Source organism: Eublepharis macularius, chromosome 1, assembly GCF_028583425.1.
Source record: "Eublepharis macularius isolate TG4126 chromosome 1, MPM_Emac_v1.0, whole genome shotgun sequence".
NCBI classification, from domain to species: Eukaryota; Metazoa; Chordata; class Lepidosauria; order Squamata; family Eublepharidae; genus Eublepharis; species Eublepharis macularius.
The window spans coordinates 98,414,799-98,438,457 of record NC_072790.1 but is presented as its reverse complement, the minus strand read 5'-3'; the positions used below and the strand labels follow the sequence as shown (position 1 = coordinate 98,438,457).

Sequence of the window (23,659 nt, the reverse complement as noted above, 5' to 3'; positions counted from 1 at the left end):
TCTATTTAATGTACTCAGCTTACTTTTTGTGAACTATATTTTGATGTATTTAATCATATCTTTGTTGGAATATAGGTTGCAAGGTCTGACATTCAGTAATCATGGGGTTAATGTGTTTACCCAGTGTACTCCCTGTTTGTATTGACCTGGAAGGAAACCTGGCAGAGAGCCAATAGCCTTAGCTATCTCAAAGCCCAGGAAAAATATTGGTCAGGTGATTTCCTTTCTAAGGTCAAGAAGAAGCAGAATCTCCATATTGCTTTTGTGGTCTTTGTAGAGTCAGGATGTGGGAAATAAGAGTTCTTTGTTTTGTAGGAATCCTATGTACCTTTTCCCTTTAGAGTAAATGTTTTCTTAAAAACAAACAAGCGCCTGACTTTCTATTGTTCAAGATCCATTGCAACTCTATCTTTTTTTTTTTATAAAAAAATTTTATTTTTAATTTCTAACATAAAAAACTACAAAAAACTACAAAAATATAAAGGAAAAAAGGGGACTGGGGAAAAGGGAAAAGCAACATATAAACAGAAAACACACTACATCTACATGTCTTGTATTCCCTTCATACTGCAATTTTTCTTTAAAGTTAACTTTCTAATATGCTATCAGATTGGTAGATCTTATAAAATACAGACTACATTCAGGATCAAGTCTTCTCCCCCCCCCCCCGCGTCTCGGTCTTAGTTCTCTCTGCGCAGCTACAATAGCTGCGCTTGTTCCCTCCTCCCCCCCACTCTCCCCTTCAGGCTTTGAACTTTCTTCTTGCTGGAACTCCTGATGGTTAAACAAAAAGTCCCTCAGCTGTACTTCCGATGTTAACTTGTAGGTTTGATCCTTGTATCTGAACCAAATGCCTTCCGGAAACAACCATTTGTATTTTACTTCACATTTCCTCAGGAAAGCCGCAAGTCTTTTATATTTAAATCTTCTTTTACGAGCCAAAAATGGAACATCCTTCAATATCTTAACCTTATTGCCCAGATAGTCCAAGTCCACATTATACAAATTATATAAGATGGTGTCCCGAGTCTTCTTAGACGAAAAGTTAATAATAATCTCGCGAGGCAGCTGATGCTTCATTGAATATTTTGAAGATGTCCGACGGACTTCCAGAATATCGCTTTTTATCTCTTCTTTAGTTGCCTTAGCGAATGACGCCAAAAGTTCTGACACCAAATCTTTTAAATTTTCACTTTGCTCCTCTTTTACATTCTGAAGACGCAGTACCGTTTGGGCACGGTCCACGTGTAATCCTATTATTTGATTCTCCAAGAGCTTCACTTCTTTACTTGTTGCTTTCATGAGTACTACGTTTTCGCGTGCAGACTGCTCTGCTCCAGACGCTGTTTCTTTAATGGTTTTCACTTCGCTTTCCACTGAATCAACCTTTTGCCCCATTTCATTTAACTTCGCTACAAAGGGCTGCATAGCTTCAAAGACCGCTCGTCTGACCATCTTTTCCAGGGTTTCCCCCTTCCCCTGTAACATCGCCATCACCGATTTACTCATCGCAGGGCTCTGCTTTTTCGTCGCCATCTTGGGGGGGGGCGCTAGCTAAGTTCCGAAACTCCGTGGAGGGGAAGAAATCCGCGCCCTCTTAGCTTCAACTCCCACCAATCCTTCGCATATGCTTAGAAATCAGAAGGGATTCGCTTACTTACAGGTTTTCACCTTAAATTTGCTTACTGCCGTTCTCCATGGCCCGGCAACACGCGATGTGCTGCGCAAGTCTGCCGGCCTCCGTTGGAGCAAACAGGCAATTTACCCCCTGCATTGCTTTCAGGGGGTTCTTCCCGCTGCGCTCCAGACCCTGACCCCCTCACTGGGAGTCCTGGGGGTTAACCCTCGCAGGTCAACCGCCCGATCAGGCTGCTCGGACGTTTCCTCCCGGACCTGCGGAGAGGAGCATCCGACATGGCCGGGAAAACGAAACTGAATCCATCCATTGCAACTCTATCATGGTCTATGGGGCGCTGCTGCTTCAACCCAGCTGAGGGGAAGAGCTGCACAGTGCCCTATAGGCTGGTTTCACACAAGTTATGTAGTTATGTTTGAGGATAATCAAGTGTGTACTGCCATATGTGAAGGAGAAAGTACCAAAGCAAGAAGCAGATCTATTGGACTTAAATGTGAACTTGTTAGAGATATGTACCAGAAGGGACTAATCGAGATTGAACATTGTTGCACAGAAGAAATGGTGGCTGATATCCTGACTAAGCCACTGTCTAAGACAAAGTGTGAATATTTCCCTCCCCTCCCCTCCCCTCCTGCTGCTACCTCCCCTTAAAGAGGAAAAAAGAAAACAAGGAAGCAGGGGGAAACTGGGCAACTAAAATTACCTTGGAAAAAATTTCCAGAGTGGCTCATTTCATTCTGATCAGGTTGGACACATTAAACTACCTTATACATTGGTCCATCGAGATCTCATGTTTACTTACTCTTTTATTCAACTGAGCCCTATCTATTAACTTCAAAAATATTGTTATAAACTTAAAATCTATTATCTATTACTTTATATTAGCTCCACATATATTTAAATTTAAACTAACTAACAGTTGGATAAAATATCTACTTTAGTAATTCTAACAATATCTATTAACTCTAAGTCCACTTACATTGGGCTAACAATTAGCTAATACTTCACTTCATATGGTAAAGACTCTATCACTTCTAATAACAAATCCATTCTAATAATTTTCAAATTGCCACAATTCCCCCTTTACGTCCCACTTCTTTTCTAAATATGTTTTCAATCTTCCCCAGTCCGTAAAAAATTCCGCTGGATTCTGATCTCTCAGCTTCCTTGTCATTTTATCCATTTCCGCCCTGTACAGCAATTTATGCATCCAATCTTCAATAGTTGGTATTTCTTGCACCTTCCATTTTTGCGCATATAAAAGTCTTGCTGCCGTCGTCATATAAAATAGTAATGTTCGGTATTGAGTAGGAACATCTTCCATGCTTAAGTTCAATAGCAATAGTTCTGGGTTCTTCTTTATTTGAATCTGCAATATCTCGTTTATTACTTCTATAATATCTCCCCAGAACTGTCTGGCTATTTCACATGTCCACCACATATGATACAATGATCCTTCATGCTTTTTACATTTCCAGCATTTATCTGACATGTTAGCATTTCCAAGCGCAATCTTCTTTGGCATTAAATACCATCTATAGATCATTTTATAAACATTCTCTTTAATACTGGTACAAGTTGAAATCTTCAGTGTAGTTTTCCATAAATATTTCCATGATTCCATTGTTATTTCTTTATGACAATTAATTGCCCACTTCACCATCTGTACTTTGACCGTCTCATCCTCTGTATACCACTTCAAAAGTATTTTATAAATCTTAGATATCTTCTTTTTGCTTTCTTGTAGTATAGTCTCTTCCAATTCTGAGTTTTCCCATTTAATTTCTTCTTTTGAACAATCTGAATTATAAAGGTCTCTGATCTGTCTATATTGGAACCATCTGTAACAAGAAGATAACTCTTCCTCCGATTTAATTCTTATAATTTTCTGTTCCATAATCAATATCTCTTTATATGGTAAACATTGTTCTTCATTGTAGATAGCTCTCGGATCAATCACTTCAAACGGTACCACCCAAGAGGGGATGCCTTCACCCAGATATTTTTTATATTTTTTCCAGATCGTGAAGAGGCTCCTTCTGATATAATGATGCAAAAACATAGAATCAGCTTTTATTTTATCCTGCCACAAGTAGGCATGCCATCCGAACAGCTTCTTATAACCTTCCAATGTTAAGAGCTTACAATCTTTCAGTGACATCCACTCTTTTAACCAAACTAAACATATTGCTTCGTGGTATAGTCTAATATTTGGCAACTGAAGTCCACCTCTTTCTTTAGCGTCACACAAAACGTTCATTTTTACTCGTGGTTTCTTGCCTGCCCACACAAAGTCAGAGATCTTCCTCTGCCATTTTTCAAATTGTTTAGTGTCTCTAATAATTGGAATTGTTTGTAATAGAAACATGATCCGTGGTAACACATTCATTTTAACTGCCGCTATTCTTCCCAGCCATGATAGATTTAGTTTATTCCATTTAATCATATCTCTATCAATCTGTTGCCATAGCTTTTCATAATTATTCTTAAATAAATCAATATTCTTCGCAGTTAACTCAATTCCAAGATAATTAACTTTGTGTTACTTTCACAATCGGTAATTTCCATTAATTCTTGCTGCTTTTGTTTAGTCATATTCTTACATAGTATCTTTGATTTCTTCTTATTAACATAAAATCCAGCCAGATCTCTGAACTATTTTATCTTATCAAGCAACTTTGGCATATTTTGTATTGGATCTTCCACTATGACCATCATATCATCTGCAAAAGCTCTAACCTTGTAGGTAAATTCTTTAATCCTTATGCCTCTTATAGCCTCATCTTCTCTTATTTGAATCAATAACAATTCCAAAATCAAGATGAACAACAATGGAGATAATGGGCACCCCTGTCTTGTACCTTTTCTTATTTCCAATTTTTTTGTTAGCTCATCATTTACTACAATTGCTGCACATTGGTCTCTATATATTGCTTTTACTGCTTGAATAAAATCTTTTCCCATTTGCAACCTTTCCATTGTGGCAAACATAAAATTCCAGGTCAAATTGTCAAACACTTTTTCTGCATCCACAAAGAAGAAACCAACTTCCCTTTCACAATGTTTGTCATAGTATTCTATAGCATTTACTACAGTTCTCAAATTGTCTCTGATTTGCCTATTTGGAAGGAACCCTGCTTGCTCTTCTGCAATAATCTCAACTAACCAGTCCTATAATCTCTCCGCCAAAATTTTTGCAAAAATTTTGTAATCATTATTTAACAACGAAATAGGTCGATAATTCTTGACGTTACTCAAATCTTGATTTTCTTTTGGAATCAATGATATGTTGGCCTCATTCCAAGACTCTGGTATCTTTTGTCCTTTTAAAATTCCATTCATTACCTCTTTCAGAAAAGGTACCAGTTTGTTTTCCAATAATTTGTAGAATCTAGCCGTAACTCCATCCGGACCTGGTGCCTTCCCTAACTTAGTCGACCGGATAGCCTCTTTTATTTCCATTTCTGTTATTTCTGCATTTAATTTTTCCTTCCATTTTTCTGATAGTATTGGTAAGTTGATCTTATTCAGATATTGGTCAATAGTATCCAAATCCACTTCTTTCCTTTGATACAACTTTGCATAATACTTAAAGAAGGCTCTACTTATGGCCAGTTGGTCTATTAACGTCTTACCATCTTCTTGAATATTAGTTATTACTTTTTTCTCCCTTTTCTTTTTCAGTTGCCACGCTAAATATTTCCCAGGTTTATTCGCACCTTCAAATGATTTTTGGTTCAATTTTTTCAATTCCCACTCTAATTCTTTATTGTTAATTACTCTCAACTGTCCTTGCAGAATTTTTTATTTCTTGATACAACTTCTTCTTCCCAGGTCTTTTCTTTAATTGTAACTCCTTGGCCTGTATCTTTTCCATAATTTCTTGCCTTTTTTCTTCTTTTCTCCTTTTGTCTCTTGCATTTAAATCCATTAAAGTTCCTCTGATTACTGCTTTGTAGGTATCCCATACTTTGTCAGTCGAAACACCACACACTTTAATAATTCAGTAGCATACTATACAATAAGCAATGGATTCACTAAATATTCTAACCCCCTCTGTAAAAATGAAGATAGGATAACTACATGCTCTGTACCTTTCATAAGAATAAAATTAGAGTTGTGCAGAATCACACAGAGGTTTCTGTAGTCCAATGTCCTATTTCCCATGCTGGCTAGCTAGACGCTTCTGGGAATATCATTATCAGAAAATAAAGACAACAGCTACACCAAGCAGTTACTCCTAAAAATTGGCATTCAAAAGTATACTGACCCATGAACATGGAGCTATTTAGAGTATTGTTTGCTTTGATATAAACTGGAACTAAGACATTCACAATTATTTATAATGCATGTTAAGGATGGAAGGAATCACTCTTTGACAGATTCTTGGGAAATATTAACTTGATCTCTCTCTCTCTCTCTCTCTCTCTCTCTCTCTCTCTCACACACACACACACACACACACACACACACACACACACACAGTTACCCAAATAGGAGGTCTCCTTAATTAGTTGGGGTAATTAGCTCTAAAGGAGATACAGCAAGATGGGGTAACTAGGAACCTCCAGGATTGTTCCCTTAGAGAACTCTCAAATAAATCAGGCAGATATTCAACAGGAAAGGTTTCTTTATTAACAAAGGGATAAATGGTAATCAAACAAGCACAAAACATACACAGCACACATATAAGCCTTGCTAAGAAAACAGAAAGGAGACTGGGAGAGAGTAATTTGGGACGGGGTGATAATTACCAGTCCTGAAGGGAGCAGCAGCAAAATGACTAGTGTTTCTTGGGGAGAAGAAGAAAGGACTCAGATGTATCTGAGGGTGCATGTATGGGTCCAGAACACACATACTGAGCACATGGCTGGACAGCCCAATTATAGGGCAAAACATGTCCTGGGGTGAAACTGACATCTTGCTCCCAAAGACAATAACATAATTGCTTGTTCGGAGGTAGGACAATAAATTAGGAAAGGTGTGATATGCCTATCTAGGATGGATATTGTGTGATGACATAGTAAGTACCAGGCAGGAAAACTATTAGATGTGCTGAATAGCCTGATTAGGTAATTGGGAGATGGAGGAATGCATTAATGAGAGTAGGCAGGGGTTTCCTCAGGAAGCCTCATTATCTCTGTTTCTCTCTGGAGCTTGGAGGCCATCAGTCAGTCATTTCCCCTATGACTCACAGCTTGGTAACGTTCCTGTCTCCAGGCTTGCTGGCATCCACTCTGCCTGGGGTCAGGCAGTGTCTGGGACTTCTGGCAAGAGGTTTATGATATTTCATATCTATAAACTGCCCTTTTTGTGTGGGAGGGGTCTGACTGCTAACAACATACGCACACACAACTTTTCCTGTTCATAATATGAAGAGGATTCTACTCTTCTATTCTATTCTACTCTTAAGTTTAAAAAAAATCCCCAGCCTGGGATGAGATGAGAAGGAATGAGGCTGGGAGGGGGGAAAACACAGATTAAAAAGTGGGTAGAGAGGAATGAAGACATACCAGGTTGGATAATGGGCTTATCACATCCCATGTCCCTTCAGTTTGTCTGCAGTTTGCAGTACATGAAGAGCTTTTTTTAAAAAATTGCTGGCTGCAATGAATAGTGGCAAACACCCCTAACCAGGAAGTATGACTGCTCTGTTCTATACGTCTTATTAGTCTGCTCTGCTATTTGTGACTGAAAGCAGAACTGAATGAATTTTTTTTAAAAAGGCTTTCACTGAATGGAAGATGACTCAGAGGCCCTCAAGAGCTGACAGGTCCAGGGAATTTTGTCCCCCTAGTGCCCTCTCTAAGCAGCCCTGCATGTCTTCACATAAAAATTATATGAAAAAGATAAAAGAGCTGCAGTGATTTCACTATTATCCACACTGATAAACAAGATCCAGAGGAGTTAGCCGTGTTAGTCTGCATCTGACGAAGAGAACTGTGATTCTCAAAAGCTTATGCTACAGTAAAGTTGGTTAGTCTTAAAGGTGCTACTGGACTCTTTTCTATTTTACTGATAAACAACAATGTCAAATGGTTAAAAACTTGCATATCTATTTCTCTTTATTGGTGCTTTCACTGAATCTACTGTGTTATTTTTCAGTGGTGGAACATTCAAATTAACAATCCCGTCTACAGTCTTTGAAAGTGGTATAAGTCCACCAAGATATGTGTAATTTTGCTGGTCCCATGGCTTTTGTGAACAGTACAGGAGTTAAAAATTCAGGAATTTAAGTACAGTTGTGAACATCGTTGCAGACACCAATGATGTTGTCTTGCAGCACTAGAAATATAGACAATTTTAGCAAAGAAATACATAAACTTAAGCAGGGCTTTTCTCTGGGAAAAGAGGTGGTAGAACTCTCAAGAGGGAAATGAGGGAGAAACAAACAGAAGAAAAGTGTTTCTGCTTTCAAATGCCCCGCTGCTTTTTTCAGCTAAGGGAAGGGCGAGGAGGGGGTCCCTCCTCTCCCTCCCCCCAGCTGAAAAAGCAAGCGGGGCATTTGAAAGTAGTGTTGCTGCTTTCAAGGCCCGCAGGTTTTTTCCAGCAAGCGGCAAGAAAAATGTTTCTCTTTGCCCAAAGCTAAAGAGTTGGATGCCTTGGGCTGTGCATGGGAGGAAACAGGATCAGGGGGTGGGGCCATCAGACGTGATTATTTTCAAGAGGTGCCGGAACACCATTTCACTGTGTTCTGGCTGGAAAAAAGCCCTGAACTTAAGTAAATAAATGAACTGTACTATTATTTACATTTTTACCTTTCCCCCAAAGGTTCTCCATTTACTGTGATCATCCAGAACTCCGTAATTGTTCCCAGGTACGTCCTCCATTTCAAAGTGCATCCCAACAAGCTCCCCATGGACAACTCTTCGATCCTCATCATTTAGACCGCACAGACATAACTAGAAATGATGGGAATCTTGAGATACGTATAGTATTCAACTAGAAAGATTTATTTTAGAACCTGATAATAGTATAGGAAAATTAAGATGATTAAAATCACTTTTGAGCTGATAGTAATATCAAGGAATTTATTCCATTAATCTAGAAACTCAAGGAAGAACCGAAAAATGCACAAGAACAGCTGGGAATCAAAATAAATTACCTGCATGTTATTATTTAAGGGGTTTAGATTGCTGATGGTGACGGGAAATGGACCTCCATTGGCTAGGAATGTTCTCCAGGGAAACAACAACAGGGTCTGCAACAAGGAATTACAGATTCAGAAATCTAATATTAAATTACAATAATGCACAGTCCACTCTAGCATTCTTATACCAATGAGAGCAAAGCATGCACAAGTCTGCTAGGCAGAAAATGTCAGTAAAGGACTTCTTGCAATGAAAAGGATAAGTGATTATATGGATTACGTGGATTTCCAACAGGTCTTTGAGAATTGGTTTGCAGGTAGATGAATAGGCATTGGGAGGCAGTCTGCTGGTATCCAGCTATTTACTACTGTTATTTTCATTCCCCTGTAACAGTGCTGTAGGTTTGGCTGGCTTCTTCTCTATCCCTTCCCACCCTCCTTTGGAGGTGCGGGGAGCAGACATTTTTTCCAGGACTGTTTTTTCCTCCCATTCTGCACCTCTGCAAGTAGGCCCCTTATTCATGGGCCTGTAGAACTGGATCCCTTGAAACTGAGGAGGGTGGTCTTTAGTAGATAGCCAGCACTGCCTCCTTTGCAATTTTGGTGTCGTTTGGTTGAAAAGGAACCACTTCAGCTCTCTCTGTGAAAAAGTCCTCCATAGGGAATAATGGAACCCAAATAATTCTGGAATCCCAGAAAAACCTGAACCTGAATCCTGGGAGGACCCAAATACCATTGAATACCAATATTTTTGCCCTTCCTTAAATCCAAATCTAAAATTACCTTCTCCTCCCATCCATAATTTGAAGTACTACATGCTAGGAAAGATTACCATATGATTTTGCATGTAGCTTGGCTCTTAGACTCTTATCAATATCTAAGGGTCAATAAACAAACTTCCCTGCTTTGTAGTCAATATTCTCTGCCCATGAAAATTCCCAGCATGTAATCAATGAAGTTATTAGACTTAACATCATGCACAAAAGATTCACTTTTATGTGCCACAACCCATACTGATGTGATTTTGAATGACACACAGCTTCTGCTCATGGCAAAAGAATTGGGCCATCTGCTCATTACAAGGAAGGAGCTCTCGTGGGAGAGGACATCACTGGCAGCCATAGGGAGCGCAATCAAATGACCAAAGTTCTAAATCAGAACTTTAATTATTGCTATTGTAGGTAAAAACAGGATGTGAAGAAAAAACAGATACCATTTCAATTGTGAGTATCCCCAGAAAATACGTTGCTCCCCCAAAAATATGTTGCTCATCTCAAAAAGCTGTAAGCAGGCCTAGCATTTTTCAGAGCAAACAAATACTTGTTTATCATTACACAGCAAACAGTGACACAAATGAGAAGAAAATAGTATGGGGGGGGATGGAATCTGGAAAATCTTTGAAACGCCTCTTACTCACTCTGTGACCATATGGATCTAGCAGTTGCGGAAGCAGGAGCTGAGAAGCAAAGACACTTCTAACAACTGAGTTACTTAGGGGAGGTAACCCATGGTAGATGTTGTCTGTAACACTCTGATAGGCAGAAACATTTCCAGATGACAAAAATGCTTTTCTGAAGGATCACAAAAAATAATATTTTAAAAGCAAACAATGTCATTAATTGTCTTTGCTTTTCAAAATACTGCCATAAATCTATTTTTTAAAAGTAACCTAAAGGAGTTGCAACCATTTAAGATGCTTCAGTGTTGATATTGGGGCATGCTGTTTTAATGACTGGTTTTAAAATTATATTGAACTGTGTTTTGATGCTTTTTATTAGAAGCCACTTTGAAAGTCTATGGCTGAGAGATGGGAAAGAATTCCTTAAAAAAACAAACAAAGCCTTCTTGGAAATGACACAGATTTTGCATCTTAATGAGAGACAATACCTCACTAAGGTGAACATAGCAATAGCAATCAGTCTGTCACTGCCTGAAGCAGAACCTTCTCCTAGCCAAATATATCCCACTGGCATACTCATGAATGTTGAAGATAAAAATTAGGTCCTAATGCCTTATTGGACTGGGATGCATCTCTGCATTATAAAACTTATGTTTATTTTATGCTTTTCTTTTCCCCAAGCCTGAGAATTGTTGTTTGGTGAACATGCCGAGAATTCTACTTGATCACACAGGACTCCCTCAAAGAACTCACTATTCCTTGGGGAAATAACTTAATTCTATACATCCTAGGACTTAAATAGTTAGTGGTTATCCTCTTGAAATTTTGAACAGAATGGGCATAGAGTAAGTACTCAAGTTAGTGGTGCACCTCAAAATTTTCTGCTGCATTGTGGCTCAAAACCAAACAATAACAACAAAAAACCCCAAAAGATAAAAAAATGCAGTTCCTTAGGGGGGAGTGATAGAATCCATGCCTACTGGCAACTCCACCAATGAGTGGCAGCTTTGAGTTTCAAGGTATGGTTTTATGCAGTGTGCAGGAATGAGCATAGACATAGGAATATATGATTCAAAGAAAATATTCTCTTATTTAAATACTATTATTATATATTTTCAAACTCTGTTTTATTCAATTAGTGTTCAGGGAGACCTGATCATACAATATAGTAAATTAAAGAAGCATATCACATTTTATCAGGTGGCTTCAGTACAGAGTATTAAACTTGCATTTTTCATTGTTTTGAAGTTTCTAAGAAAAGGGAAACTAGACAGAAAAGGTCACTTTCCCACAATATTTCTTTAAAACGAAAAGCAACCTGGGAGGCTAGAGGAACAGTGTGGGTGAGGAGCTAGTTAACGCTTTTCTCTCAGGCCTGTTGTATGCTTAAAATTGTTCTTCCAAGCTGCTTTTCCATCTAAAAGGCAAAACAAATATCTGTATCTTTTCTCTTCCAGGTATAGAAGCAGGTGTGGTGTGATTTTAATCACAGAGCTAGCAGGTGGGAAAAAGAAAAGCATCCCTTGCCCCTACCCAAATATGCAGCCTTTTAGAGGTAGACCAAAATACCTTTAAAAGTTGCATGCAGTTGTGTGTTTCATCTAGTTTTAATGCAACCTGAGAGGCTCTTCTTTTTTACATTTTCCCAGCTTTCATCAACATCCTGATTTTTGTTCTATGTAAAACTCCAACCAGCATTTGATAAACTTATCTGTCAGCCACAATTTGAAGAGGTGAGCATCTTGGTCTCTTACCTCATGGAATGTCTAACAGCCGCATCAAATTGCAGAAAAAGAATTTCTCTGTGCAAGCTCAGCATCTGGGCTACTTTGTTAGGATCTGAGGGATTGTGTAGGTTATCTATCATTTTCTGTAGCTCTTGGAGTTCCATTCCTAGAATTCAAAACAGAGCATATGTACACCAGCATTCATTGGTCTCTTTAAATTTAATTTTTCATTTTTATTATTAAACAATACAAAATATAACAAATAATATATTACAAATTACAAAAAATATATATAAACAAATAAAAGAAAAAAGAAAAATACAACTAAAAAATCAAAAAAAGATACTAAAATAAGGGATATAATTTCACAATTCTAATTCTGGTCATTTCCACACACCCTTAAAGGGATGGCAAACTAATGGAATGCTGGCAATGTATCCGTTTGTAAAACGGATGTGGGACATTTGACCTCTGTTTTTTTGGCGCTTTTTCTGAGACTACGGAAAGTGCGTTCCCAAAAAAGCAGCCAAAAAAATGGAAGCCAAATGTCCCGCAACCATTTTGCAAATGGAGACGTCAGGCCTAGCTAGGGGATTCTCTCAGACTCTCCGCTTCATCCAACATGTTTGTATGAGTTAAGGGTCTTTAGTCAGATACAGCTCCCTAGAAGCTCCCTAGAATACTGAAGCAAAGTATTCCCTGAGAGGTTATATCCCCAGTCCCCTCCCCCCAGTCCAAACAAGTCAGTTGAAGTCAGCGAAAGTCCTGCAAAAGAAACAAAGCTGAATTTCCCACAGCTGGTTCCCACATGTTGCCAGCTGTACTGATAGCATAGCCGAGTACAGTGAAAGAAGAAAGCCCATCCCCCCCAGTAGATATGCATTCACAGTTATGGCAGGCAAGCAGGTAGGCTGGCTTGTCTGCCTGACATTATCCGCCCCCCCCCAATCTACATCTATAACAGGATCACCCTTCCCTCATTTTCTCCAGATAACTTTTGTGAAAAGCTTTGATGAGTTTTTTAGCCTTTACATCTTTAGCTTGAACCCAATCATTTTGACCCTGGTCAAAGTACTTCCATTTTATCAGGTAAAATAATTTTCCTCTTTTCCATTTTGAGCTCAACACCTCTTCCACTTTATGATGAGGTTGTCCATCCACCATGCCGGGGGGGGGGCGCTCCGGATTTCGGGTGCCAGGTGTTCGCCTCTGGGGCTTTCTTCAACAAGCTGCAGTGGAATACTGGGTGTATGTGTCTTCAATTCTTTGGCAGGTCGAGTTTAACAGCCACCCCATTTATTACTTTGAGGATTTTATAAAGTCCAATGTATTTCCATCCCAACTTTTTGTTCAGCTGTTCTCCCTTGAATTTTTTTGTGGACACATAAACCTCATCTCCATCTTTCAAATCCAGGGTGGGGGGAGCGTTTACAGTCTGCATTTTTTTTGTAATCCTGATTGGCTTTCTCCAGGGTATTTGCTATTAGATCCCACTGTTCCACAATAGAGTTCCACCAAGTACTGAGATCTCTCCCTACTCCCGGGGGACTTTCACAAACGGCAAGGGCTTGCCTTCAAAGCCCTGTGTCATCTTGAATGGGGATGCTCCTGTAGAGGTATGAACGCTATTATTGTAACAATATTCTGCAAATGCTAGGAAATCAGTCCAATTATCTTGTTGATAATTAATTATCTTGTTGATAATTAATACCACTTTAACAATTGCTCCAGGACTTGATTAACTCTTTCTGATTGCCCGTTGGTCTCAGGATGGTACGCTGAACTCAACCCTTGAGTCATGCCTGTTACTTCCATCAGCTCCTGCAAAAACTTGGCAACGAATTGTGGGCCCCGATCCGATATTACTTTGTCAGGAAATGAATGGAGTCTTACTACATGCTGTATGAACAATGTGGCCAACTTTTTGTCTGTCAGCAACTTAGAGCACAGAATGAAATGGGCTTGTTTGGAAAACAAATCCACTACCACACAAATCACTGTTTTCCTTTTGCTCGGCAGAAGATCAGTGATAAAGTCCATGGATACTACAGACCAAGGTCGGGATGGGGTTTCCAGAGGTTGTAGTAGTCCTGGAGGTTTCCCTCCCCTCTTTTTGCCTATTTAACAGGTCTGACATGTAGATACATATCACGATACATCCGCATTCCTGGCTACCAAAACTGCTGTTGTATTAAGGGCAGTGTTTTCAAATAACCCAGATGCTTGGCCAACTCGGCATCATGACAGTGTTTCAACATCTATCCCCATCGTCCCAGCAGGATATACATTTGTTCTTAGACCAACAATCATTTTCTCCCTTTTCTAAGTCCTCAGGCCGATTCCCCCCCCTTTTCTAGTTCTGCCTTAATTTTCTCTTCCCATTCCAAGGGGGAGGAGGGGGGAAGCCAGTTCACCTTTGCCACTTGGTTTCTGGTAGTCATGGCCCCTTCCAACTGGGTGGGGGGAAACATCGTGCCCACCACTTCCTCCCTCTGGCAGTTGTGTTGGGGAAGGCAGGACAGTGCATCTGCCAGAAAATTTGATTTCCCAGGGAAATGTTTAAGTACAAAGTTGAATCGTGAGAAAAACTCTGCCTATCACAGCTGCTTGGCTCCCAATCTGTGAGGCTCTCGCAATGCCTCCAGATTTCTATGATCAGTCCATACCTCAAACAGCACCTTAGCCCCCTCCAGCCAGTGCCTCCATGTACTTAGGGCCAGTTTTACAGCTGCTGCTTCCTTGTCTCATACCTCCCAATTCCTCTCTGCCTCCAAAAATTTTTTGGACACATAAGCACAGGGGTGCATTTTCCCATCCTCCCCCTCCTGCAGGAGGACTCCTCCCATACCAACATCACTCACATCCACGATCGGGCGGCTCTCAACAGGATGGCGTAGTACAGGTTTGGAGGTGAAGTGCATTTTTAGCTCTGCAAAGGCTATTTGGCACTCCTAGACCAGGCTAGTTTGGCACTCAGTTTCACTTTCCCAGCTGCCTTCCCCTTGGTTTTTAGTAAGTCTGTAAGTGGCAAGGCAACTTGAGCAAATTTTTTTATGAAGGGCCAGTAGAAGTTAGCAAACCCCGGGAATTACTGTAGCTGCCGCTGCATTTTAGGGACTTCCCATCTAAGCACAGCTTCCACTTTGGTCGGATCCATTCCTAAGCCTCTCCCTGATACTTGGTAACCCAGGAAATCCATCTCCTCTTTATGAAACTCACACTTGGACAGTTTTACATACAGTTTGTGTTGGTACAGGGTTTTTAGCACCTCCTGCACCAGTTTCACATGGGATTCATAATCCTCTGAATACACCATCACGTCATCAAGGTAAACAATCACTTCCTTATAAAGGTACTTGTGGAGAACTTCATTAATTAAATTCATGAACACCACAGGGGCCCCCTTACAACCTGAAAGGCATTACTCGATATTCAAATTGCCCCAAGGGGGGATTAAAAGCCGTCTTCCACTCATCCCCCTCCTTTATTTTTACTCGGAAATAGGCATCTCGGAGGTCCAGCTTTGTGAATGTTTTCTCCTGAGCCACTACCCCTAACAAGTCTCTAATCAACAGGATGGGGTAGGCATTCGACATTGAGACCGCACTGATTCCTCTATAGTCTGTGCACAATCACAACTCCACCCAGTCTTCTTCCTGAACAACACTGGGGCAGCATGGGGGGGAGCTAGCTGGCTGTATGAAACCACGTGTCAGGTTTTTATCAATGAACTTACGTAACTATGCTCTTTCTCCTGGGATCATTCAGTAAATTTTCCCCATTGGCCACTTAATCCCTGGGATCAATTAGATTGCACAATCTGTAGCTCTGTGAGGGGGTAGTTCATCCACCTCCTCCTCTTCAAACACCTGACTTAAGTCCTGGTACTCCAGGGGAATGCTTTCCCTCTCTTCCATAGTTAAACACACAGTCTCTGGGAGGGGGGGAGGGTCTTCACCCCACTTGGCTTCCCATACATGTCTTTGGCAAGCTTCGGAAGGGAAGCGCAGCTTGCCAGCCTTCCACCTCATGTAGGTGTCATGGTCCCATAACCATCTTACTCCCAACACCAGAGGGAACTTGGTGGCCAGACTGACCTCAAAAGTCCTTTCCTCCCAATGTCCCCCCATTCCTACTGGGATGGGCTCGGTTTCATAACTGGGGGGTCCCCTTCATGACTGATACATTCATCTGTTCAAACACCAGAGGCTCAGGCAGTTTTGTTACCTCCAGATCCAGCCCCATCACTAGTGCAGGGGCGATCAAATCTCTGCTACACCCCGAGTCAATCAAAGCCCTTACCCTGATATTCATCCCCCTCTGGGGGTTTAATGTGACCACTATGAAAAACAATGCTCCCTTTGATCTCACCCTCTGTGGCACCAGAACTTCCATGACCTGCCAGCTGGTGCCCTTCATAGCTGGTGCCCTCCCTCATTTCCCATCAGTGGTCCCGGCTCCCCCTCGCAGCCCACCAAGGGTTCTCCACTTGAGTTGTCTTTCTCTTCCTCTTGTGCAGCGGCCGCCACTGCCACTTCCTTCCTGGCAATTGATTGAGGCTTCACTTTCAAGCACCCCCCTGACAGCATCCTCAGCTTCAGCTCTCTCACTGGCTGGGTCTTTTCATCACCCGACCATTCTGCAACGAAGTGGCCTGCTTCCCTGCACCTCAGGAACTGGCCCTGTTTCACTCTCTGACCTTTCTTGCTTGGGGAGATGCTGACTCATGACCTCCCTTGCTCCCAGGGTCGTGCTGCTGGTATGCTTCCCTGCTGGTTGGCTTGGCGCTGTAGCCTTAGCAACTTCACTATTTGCTCCTGATTCTCAATTTCACAGGCTAGTTGAATCCATCCCAGGAGCATTTTGGGCTCAGCTTGCACCATCGCTTTTTCCACCAGGTTAGGATTCAGGCTATCTCTGAAAAACTCACTCTTCACCCCTCCCCCCAGTCCCTCAGTTGGACTGCATATTCCCGGAACTCAGCAGCATATTCCCAAACCCAGCCCCCTCCCCCAGTCCGAACAAGTCAGTTGAAGTCAGTGAAAGTCCTGAAAAAGATGCCAAGCTGAATTTCCCACAGCTGGTTCCCACATGTTTCCAACTGTACTGGTAAGGCCTCTTAGCAAAGCATAGCTGAGTACAGTGAAGGAATTAAAATTTTCTTCCAAAATTTTTGGGCAAAATACCCAATAATATAGCCTGTTCATTCAGAGTAAATTTTATTTTCAAGATAGCTTGCATTATGTCATGTATTTCTCTCCAATATTTTTTAGTTATTTTACAGGTCTACCACATATGATAAAAGGTACTGTCATGTTCTTTACATTTCCAACATTTTCCCTTATAATCTTTATATCCATTTTTTTCTATATCTTTCGGTATAATATACCATCAAAAACATATCAGTTTTCTTTTAACATTTGACTCTTTGTAAATTTAATGTTTTTTGTCCATAAAGTTTCCCACTGTTGGCACTGTAATACAGTCTGCAATCCAAACCAGTCCAACTGCTTGATGATATAGTTTAATATTTGGTGCTGTTAAACCTCCCCATTTTTTATCACCTTGTAGTACTTTAAACCTAATTCTTGTTTTTTTGCCATTCCATATAAATTTATTTGTCTTTGCCATTCATTCAGAGATTTTTATTATATATAAATTGGTAATATGTGGAATAAAAAATTCAGTTTTGATAATATATTCATCTTTATTGCTGCAATTCTACCCAACCATGAAATTTTCAACATTGTTCACATCTGTAGATTGTCTTGTAGCATTGTCCAAGTTCTAAATAGTGCATCATTTTGGCCAGTCAGATTTATTCCCAAATATTTTATTGGATTTGAAGTTATTGTACATCCTGTAATTTTCTTAACTTCTTCCTTTTCTTTCTGTATTAAAATTTTTAATATTATTTTTATTTTCTTCTTCTTAATCTCATATTCTGAAAGGTGTTCAAATTCTATATGTTTTCATAACGTACTGTATTGATATATGTGGATTGCTACTTATTATTACTACATCATCTGTATAGCTCTTTGTCTTAAATTCTTCTCAGTCCACTTTTAAAACTTGAATTCTTGGATCTTGTTTAATTCTCACAGCCAATGCCTTCAACATGAGAATAAATAATAATGGTGATAACGGGAATCCTTGTTTGGGTGCCTTTTTCAATTTGAATTCCTTCCGATAACATTCCATTTACTAAAATCTTTGCAGGTGGTTTTGTTTATATACTTTTAATCCAGTTCATAAATTCATCATTCAAATATTTCAATTATTCAATAGAAAGGGCCACATCAGATTATCAAACACTTTGGTCCTTTTATTTCAGGTGGGTAGCTGTGTTGGTCTGCGCTAAAACAGGATTTGAGTCCAGTGGCACCTTAGAGACCAACAAGATTTTCAGGATTTAAGTTTTCGAGAGTCAGATCTCCCTTCTTCAGATACAGTGTCTGAAGGAAGCAGGGCTGAGATGGTTTTGCTGGCATCTAATGTATTGCCATCTTTCAAAGACTGCAACAAAATGGCTCTGTCCCAGGGTCATTTCAAGGCATCCTGTTACTTACTTCATATGATGGCAGCAGCATATGCCCAAAAGGTAATATGCCTCTTCTTGAGCCAGGTGAGCAGCGACAAAACTAACCACCACCTCATGGTCCTGGTGTCTGCATGAATCCAAGCCCTTAAGGGCTTGCTTCAGCCAAGAGTAGCACAGATCCAAGAGGCAACAATGGATGCATGATATACCTGTGGCCTCCTCCTGTGCCAATAGTGGCTGGAAGCAAGCTGAGTCCCAGTGTTCTGTCAGGGGGGTCACCTGATTGTTGTACCACAAGCAGCTGCTTGGGGCAGTTGGGCTAAGAACCAGCCCTCTTCTGACTGGTTTCCTTTTCACAGGATGCTGAAGAAGCTATCTGTGCCACAAAAACTGAGGACTTCCTTGCTTCTTCCTTCTTCCAAGGCTCTTTCCAGGGCTATTTTGGCCTTGAGAAAGGATACATCAGGACGGGGCCCACCAACAACCACCAGATGAGTTGCAACCACTCTACTTGCATGACTCATCCAGGCCTGGCAGCTCATCCCTGTTCAACAGTAGCCAACTCCCAAAAGCCAGGTTTATATAGTAGTTAGAGTTTCAGACTAGGAGTTGGATCTCTACTGAGCTGTGGAAGCTTGCTGGGTGATCTTGGGCCAGTCAGGCATTCTCAGCCTAAGCTACCTCATGGTGTTGTAAGGATAAAATGAAAGACAGGAGAATGATATACACATTGGGTTTTCAGTGGGAAGAATGGCAGAGTATAAATAAAATAAAATAAATAAATAATCTGGTACAAATATGCATAAAAGCAACATAGCTTGAAAATATATTCGCACAAACTGAAACACTCTTCTAGTCCACTCTGGACAACTGGAAAAACTCCACATAAATCTTTCTATTCAAGAGAAAATTAAGACACAACTCAATTATCCTCAACTATTAGCAAAATTTCTAATGTAGCTGTTGAGATACAGAGATGCAGGATCCCTTAATTAATACTCAGGGATACCTTGATCTCTGAAAATACATTTTTTTCTGAGAGATTTCTCAGATTGCAGGCTTGGAGAAGATGAGTTCCCTTTATGGAAACAGATAGGCAGAATGGAGGGATGACCGTTTGCCCACCAGTCAGGAAGGGACAAAATAGATGGTTATTTGGATATAGTGAGTGGGGTCATTAAGAGTTTGGGACGTGCTCCTTAATTGTATTGGAGAAAAGGTACACATGGACATCCACTCCCAGTTTCATGAGAAATTAAAGTTTAGACCTACCAGATTGGACAGGAAGGGTTAAACAATCTGAATATCCTGTTAGAAGTAGAGATGGGCATGAACAGAAAAAACCCCGAACATGATGTTAATTGTTCGTTGCCAACCACGAACATGGCCCTGTTCACGAACCTGTTCATGGTTGGCTGTTCGTGGGGGGGGGCAGCAGGCTCTCCTCCAGCCATCATCCAAGTCAAGATCCCTACTGCACCACTCCCAGAAACCTGACCTGAGCAGGCAGCAGGAAAGGTACCAATAATAAATAATAGCTTGGCCCCAGAGCCTGGCACTAGCCCTGGAACTTGAAGGGGTAGATCCCTATCCCACCACACACAAAGAAAATTCAAGCTCCGATGCACTCTATCAAAATGCCAACAGCAATTCTCTCTCCCTCTCCACTGTCTGCAAAGTCAGAGCTGGGAGCCCCCTCCCCCCTGCTCTTTGCTCCCTTGTTGTAACAAATTTGGAGTTCCACACTTGAAAGGAAGACCTGCCTATCAAGCGAAATTGGGCTTAGATTGGGGTTTCCAGGGCAACAGCAGGAGTTCAGATAGAGTTCAGATAATCCCTGCCTAAATTGCCAAGGGATTTGATTGCAGGTTCCAGACTGTCTGGCTTGACGAACAGCAATGAACGAGGCTTGCAACAACCACCTGTTCGTTTAGAATGGGGCCTCACGAACAGCTTGTTTGCAAACAGCAGATTGGGCTGTTTGTGGCTTTTTTTTGTTCCTATTGCTGTTCGTGCCCATCTCTAGTCAGACGCATGCAAACCAAGGGCCAGGAACAGGGAACAAATGGAGTGAAGTCTTGACCAGCCTCTATTTTCAAAGTTCCTGTGGGCTTTATGTCCCTTCCTAGTAAGAGAATACCAAGGTAACAACAGTGACTGCATAACCTAGTCAGCCTCATACCTATGTTCTTTTTCTTAGTCTGTAATATGCTATAGGGTTTTGATATACTTTTCCTATGCCTTGTACCCTAGTGACTTGCAAATGTATTTTAGTGAATAAAGATCTTTTCCTTTTTAAAGATCTTAAATCTCAATTATGCTCATTCCATGCACAGACTGGAAACTCCTAGCTGAGCTACGGACAGTTAGCTGGCCAGGGGAAAGAGGGTGTGGAAGTCAAATCAGCACACACCAAACACACACCACTTCTATCCATGACTCAAGCTGTGGGTAAGAAGAAGTAGTATACAGCTTGAGTGAGGGCACACTATTCCATGCAACAGGAGGGAAGGGGCAAGCCCTCTGACATGCATGCAGATTTCCCTCTGACTCTCAGGCAAGGACAATGGGAAGAAAGAGAAAGAGGAACATATGGTGGAGAGAGACACTTGGCCACAGCCAATGTAGTCCTTGGGTCTCTAGCCTCCAACAGATAGGGGACTACATTATTTCTGAGACAGTGGAAGATAATTTAGTCAAAATAGGGGCAATCCATAATTTGTGATAAATTTTATAATGGGGGCATCACAATTCACAACAAAAAAGTCCCAGAGTTTTATTCTACTGAAGGCATCCAAGAAATACTTAATAAAGCAGCACTCTGCAGACCAGAGTGAAATGTGTTGCAAATCCTGCTGTATTCTGTTTTACCCATAACACCCATAATTCTGGCCACAAACTGAACTACGTGGATAGCACTGTACAAGTGGGCATCACATTTGATTCTGGTCTTAGTTTTTTTTTTTAATTTGGATTTGTTTATCTCTTTAAGTTAACACACACAGTACAGAGAGAGGAACATAAAATATATTCTGTTGAAATGTACATATAAAATTGGACACTATCATTTCCAAAGACAGAGCACCTGCTACTAACCAATCTGTTCAGTTCCTCCCCAGTCTGCAGTTAAATGTTCAGGACAAAAGTAATCAAAGCAGCCTGGAACACTTCCTAGTTGAGCAAAGCTGAAAATGTATGAAACGATGTCGTGAAAAGCTGCCACTATTTGCAGTGTCAGTCTCAGGGCCCTGTAGCCAGTCTACACAGAAAAGAAAAAGAAAAAAAAACACAGGGAGAAAACCTTTTAAAAGCGTCACAGATCATACTGTTAATGCTTAGCAATAGCAACTCCATCTACCCTAAAACTGATTTCCACTATTATTAAGATGAAAATCCGATTTGCAAAGCTGGGGTGGGACTGAGAATGAAAATATTTGCAAAGTTTTAGATACTTCTGGTTGGACTCCATAAGTCTTTGTTTCTGCTGAATCTTGCATGAGATTTAGAAGATGGGCTGAAGCCCAAGCACTGTGAATAGAGCTGTGCTCACAGAACTGTGCTAACAGAACCACACCACACCAGCCTGCAGTGCATCCTGAAATGTAGCCTCTGGGAGCATGGACTTTTGTGAACAGAGTGGAGGGGGGCTGAAAAAGGAAGGGGGAAACTGGAGGAAAGCTTGCATAAGTAGGAGTGTTTCTAGAACAAGTGGAATAAAGCTTAGGATATGATCCAATGATTCCTAAGTAATTGTTAGAAACAGAAATATCCATGAAACATTGGTTGCAGTTTAAAGAACTATGAATCAAGTTCTTGGGTTGCCAACTCCAGGTTGGGAAATTCCTGGAGATATGGGGGTAGAGTTTAGGATGGTAGGGTTTGGGGAGAGGAAGGACCTCAGCAGGATATAATGCCATATAGTCCACCCTCCAAAGCAGGCATTTTTTTCCAGGGGAACATATCTCTGTTGTTGGGAAATTAGTTGTAATTCCGAGAGATTTCTAGGCACCACCTGGATGTTGGCAGCCCTATTAGTTCTGACAGCGATCTCAAAAAACTTTTAAACTTTTTCACATAAAACTGCTTTTGAAACTGAAGGAAGTTTCAAAAGTAATCTTTGATATAACATGGGAGTGTATTATTCAAACATATTTGGACTGTGAGTCTATTAGGAACAGAAATGTTTGTATTGCAGTTGGGAACTGCTGTAAGGCATGGAACAGAAGATATATCTCTGATAAATAAAATAAAACCACAGATCTTTTATTTGACTAGTGCAAACTCCTTGTCCAATGGGCAGCTCTTTGTCCATTGTTTCTGCTTTTGAGATATCATTATTTTATCTGGTATTCTTTTTTATCTTATATACTAATAGTGAAGTGGACCTGAACTGTGGATACTTAGATCTGGCGACTGGAGCCATGAACGTACAAAACAGATCTTCTTACATGCTCAGCTAACTTATCTATCAGGGTTGCTGTGAGGATAATATGAAGGCAAGGAGAATGATATAAGCTGCCTTTGGTCCCTATGGTGAAGAAAGGCAGTATATAAATAAAGTAAATTAATAAATATAAATGAAGTTGGGGGGGGCAGGTAAAAGGTAAGTTGCTTAATGAATTTGAATGAGAGAAGGATTTAGGGAAAGGTGAGCATATGGGGGCTGCCAGGAGGAGGGGAAAAGGAAATAGTGTGGGGAAGGGGGTACAAGGAAAAGTGAAGTAACCCCTGCAAGTAAACATGCAAGTTGGTCTGACTCAACTGGCACCACACAACTGAGCCTTAGGGAGAGGCTGCCAAGAGGGATAGGGAAAAGGGGTAGACTGGGGGGCAGACAAAGATGTATGGGAAGGACAGAAGGAAACAGGAAAAGGAGGATAGGCCATGGGGGGTAGGAAAGGGAATGTTGACATGGTGGGGGAGGGGGAAATGAGACACCTGCCACAAGCCCTTGAGTGTCTCCACTTGTCAATATATCTAATTCTCAACATGACACAATCTGTGGCCACTTAAATCCAGAGACTGGAGCTGTGAATTGACAAAACAGATCTTTTTACAAAGTTGAAAACCATCCCATGTTTGCAGAAAAATCTTGGAAACTAAGCAGGGTTGGTGCTTGGTTAGGGGGCCATGAAGAAAGACTGCAGAGGAAGGCAATGGCAACCTGCCTCTGTTTCTCACTTGCCTTGAAAGCCCCTTGACTGGGGTTGCCACAAGTCAGTTGTGACTTGACAACCGTACATAAGATGGTGGCATCAGGGGAAGA

The 23,659-nt window shown here is 40.9% G+C and overlaps 1 protein-coding gene across 1 annotated transcript in view; it reads right to left on the bottom strand.

Moving 5' to 3' along the window:
* Positions 1–23,659, bottom strand: part of LOC129337015 (coiled-coil domain-containing protein 162-like) — a 114,736-nt gene that overhangs the window by 48,339 nt on the left and 42,738 nt on the right. Inside the window, exons 16-20 of the mRNA XM_054990502.1 lie at positions 21,490–21,652; positions 11,880–12,018; positions 10,144–10,297; positions 8,742–8,837; positions 8,395–8,538 (exon numbers count right to left, since the gene is read on the bottom strand). Of these exons, the coding sequence (XP_054846477.1) occupies positions 8,395–8,538; positions 8,742–8,837; positions 10,144–10,297; positions 11,880–12,018; positions 21,490–21,652 (696 nt within the window). The remainder of the gene's footprint in view (positions 1–8,394; positions 8,539–8,741; positions 8,838–10,143; positions 10,298–11,879; positions 12,019–21,489; positions 21,653–23,659) is intronic.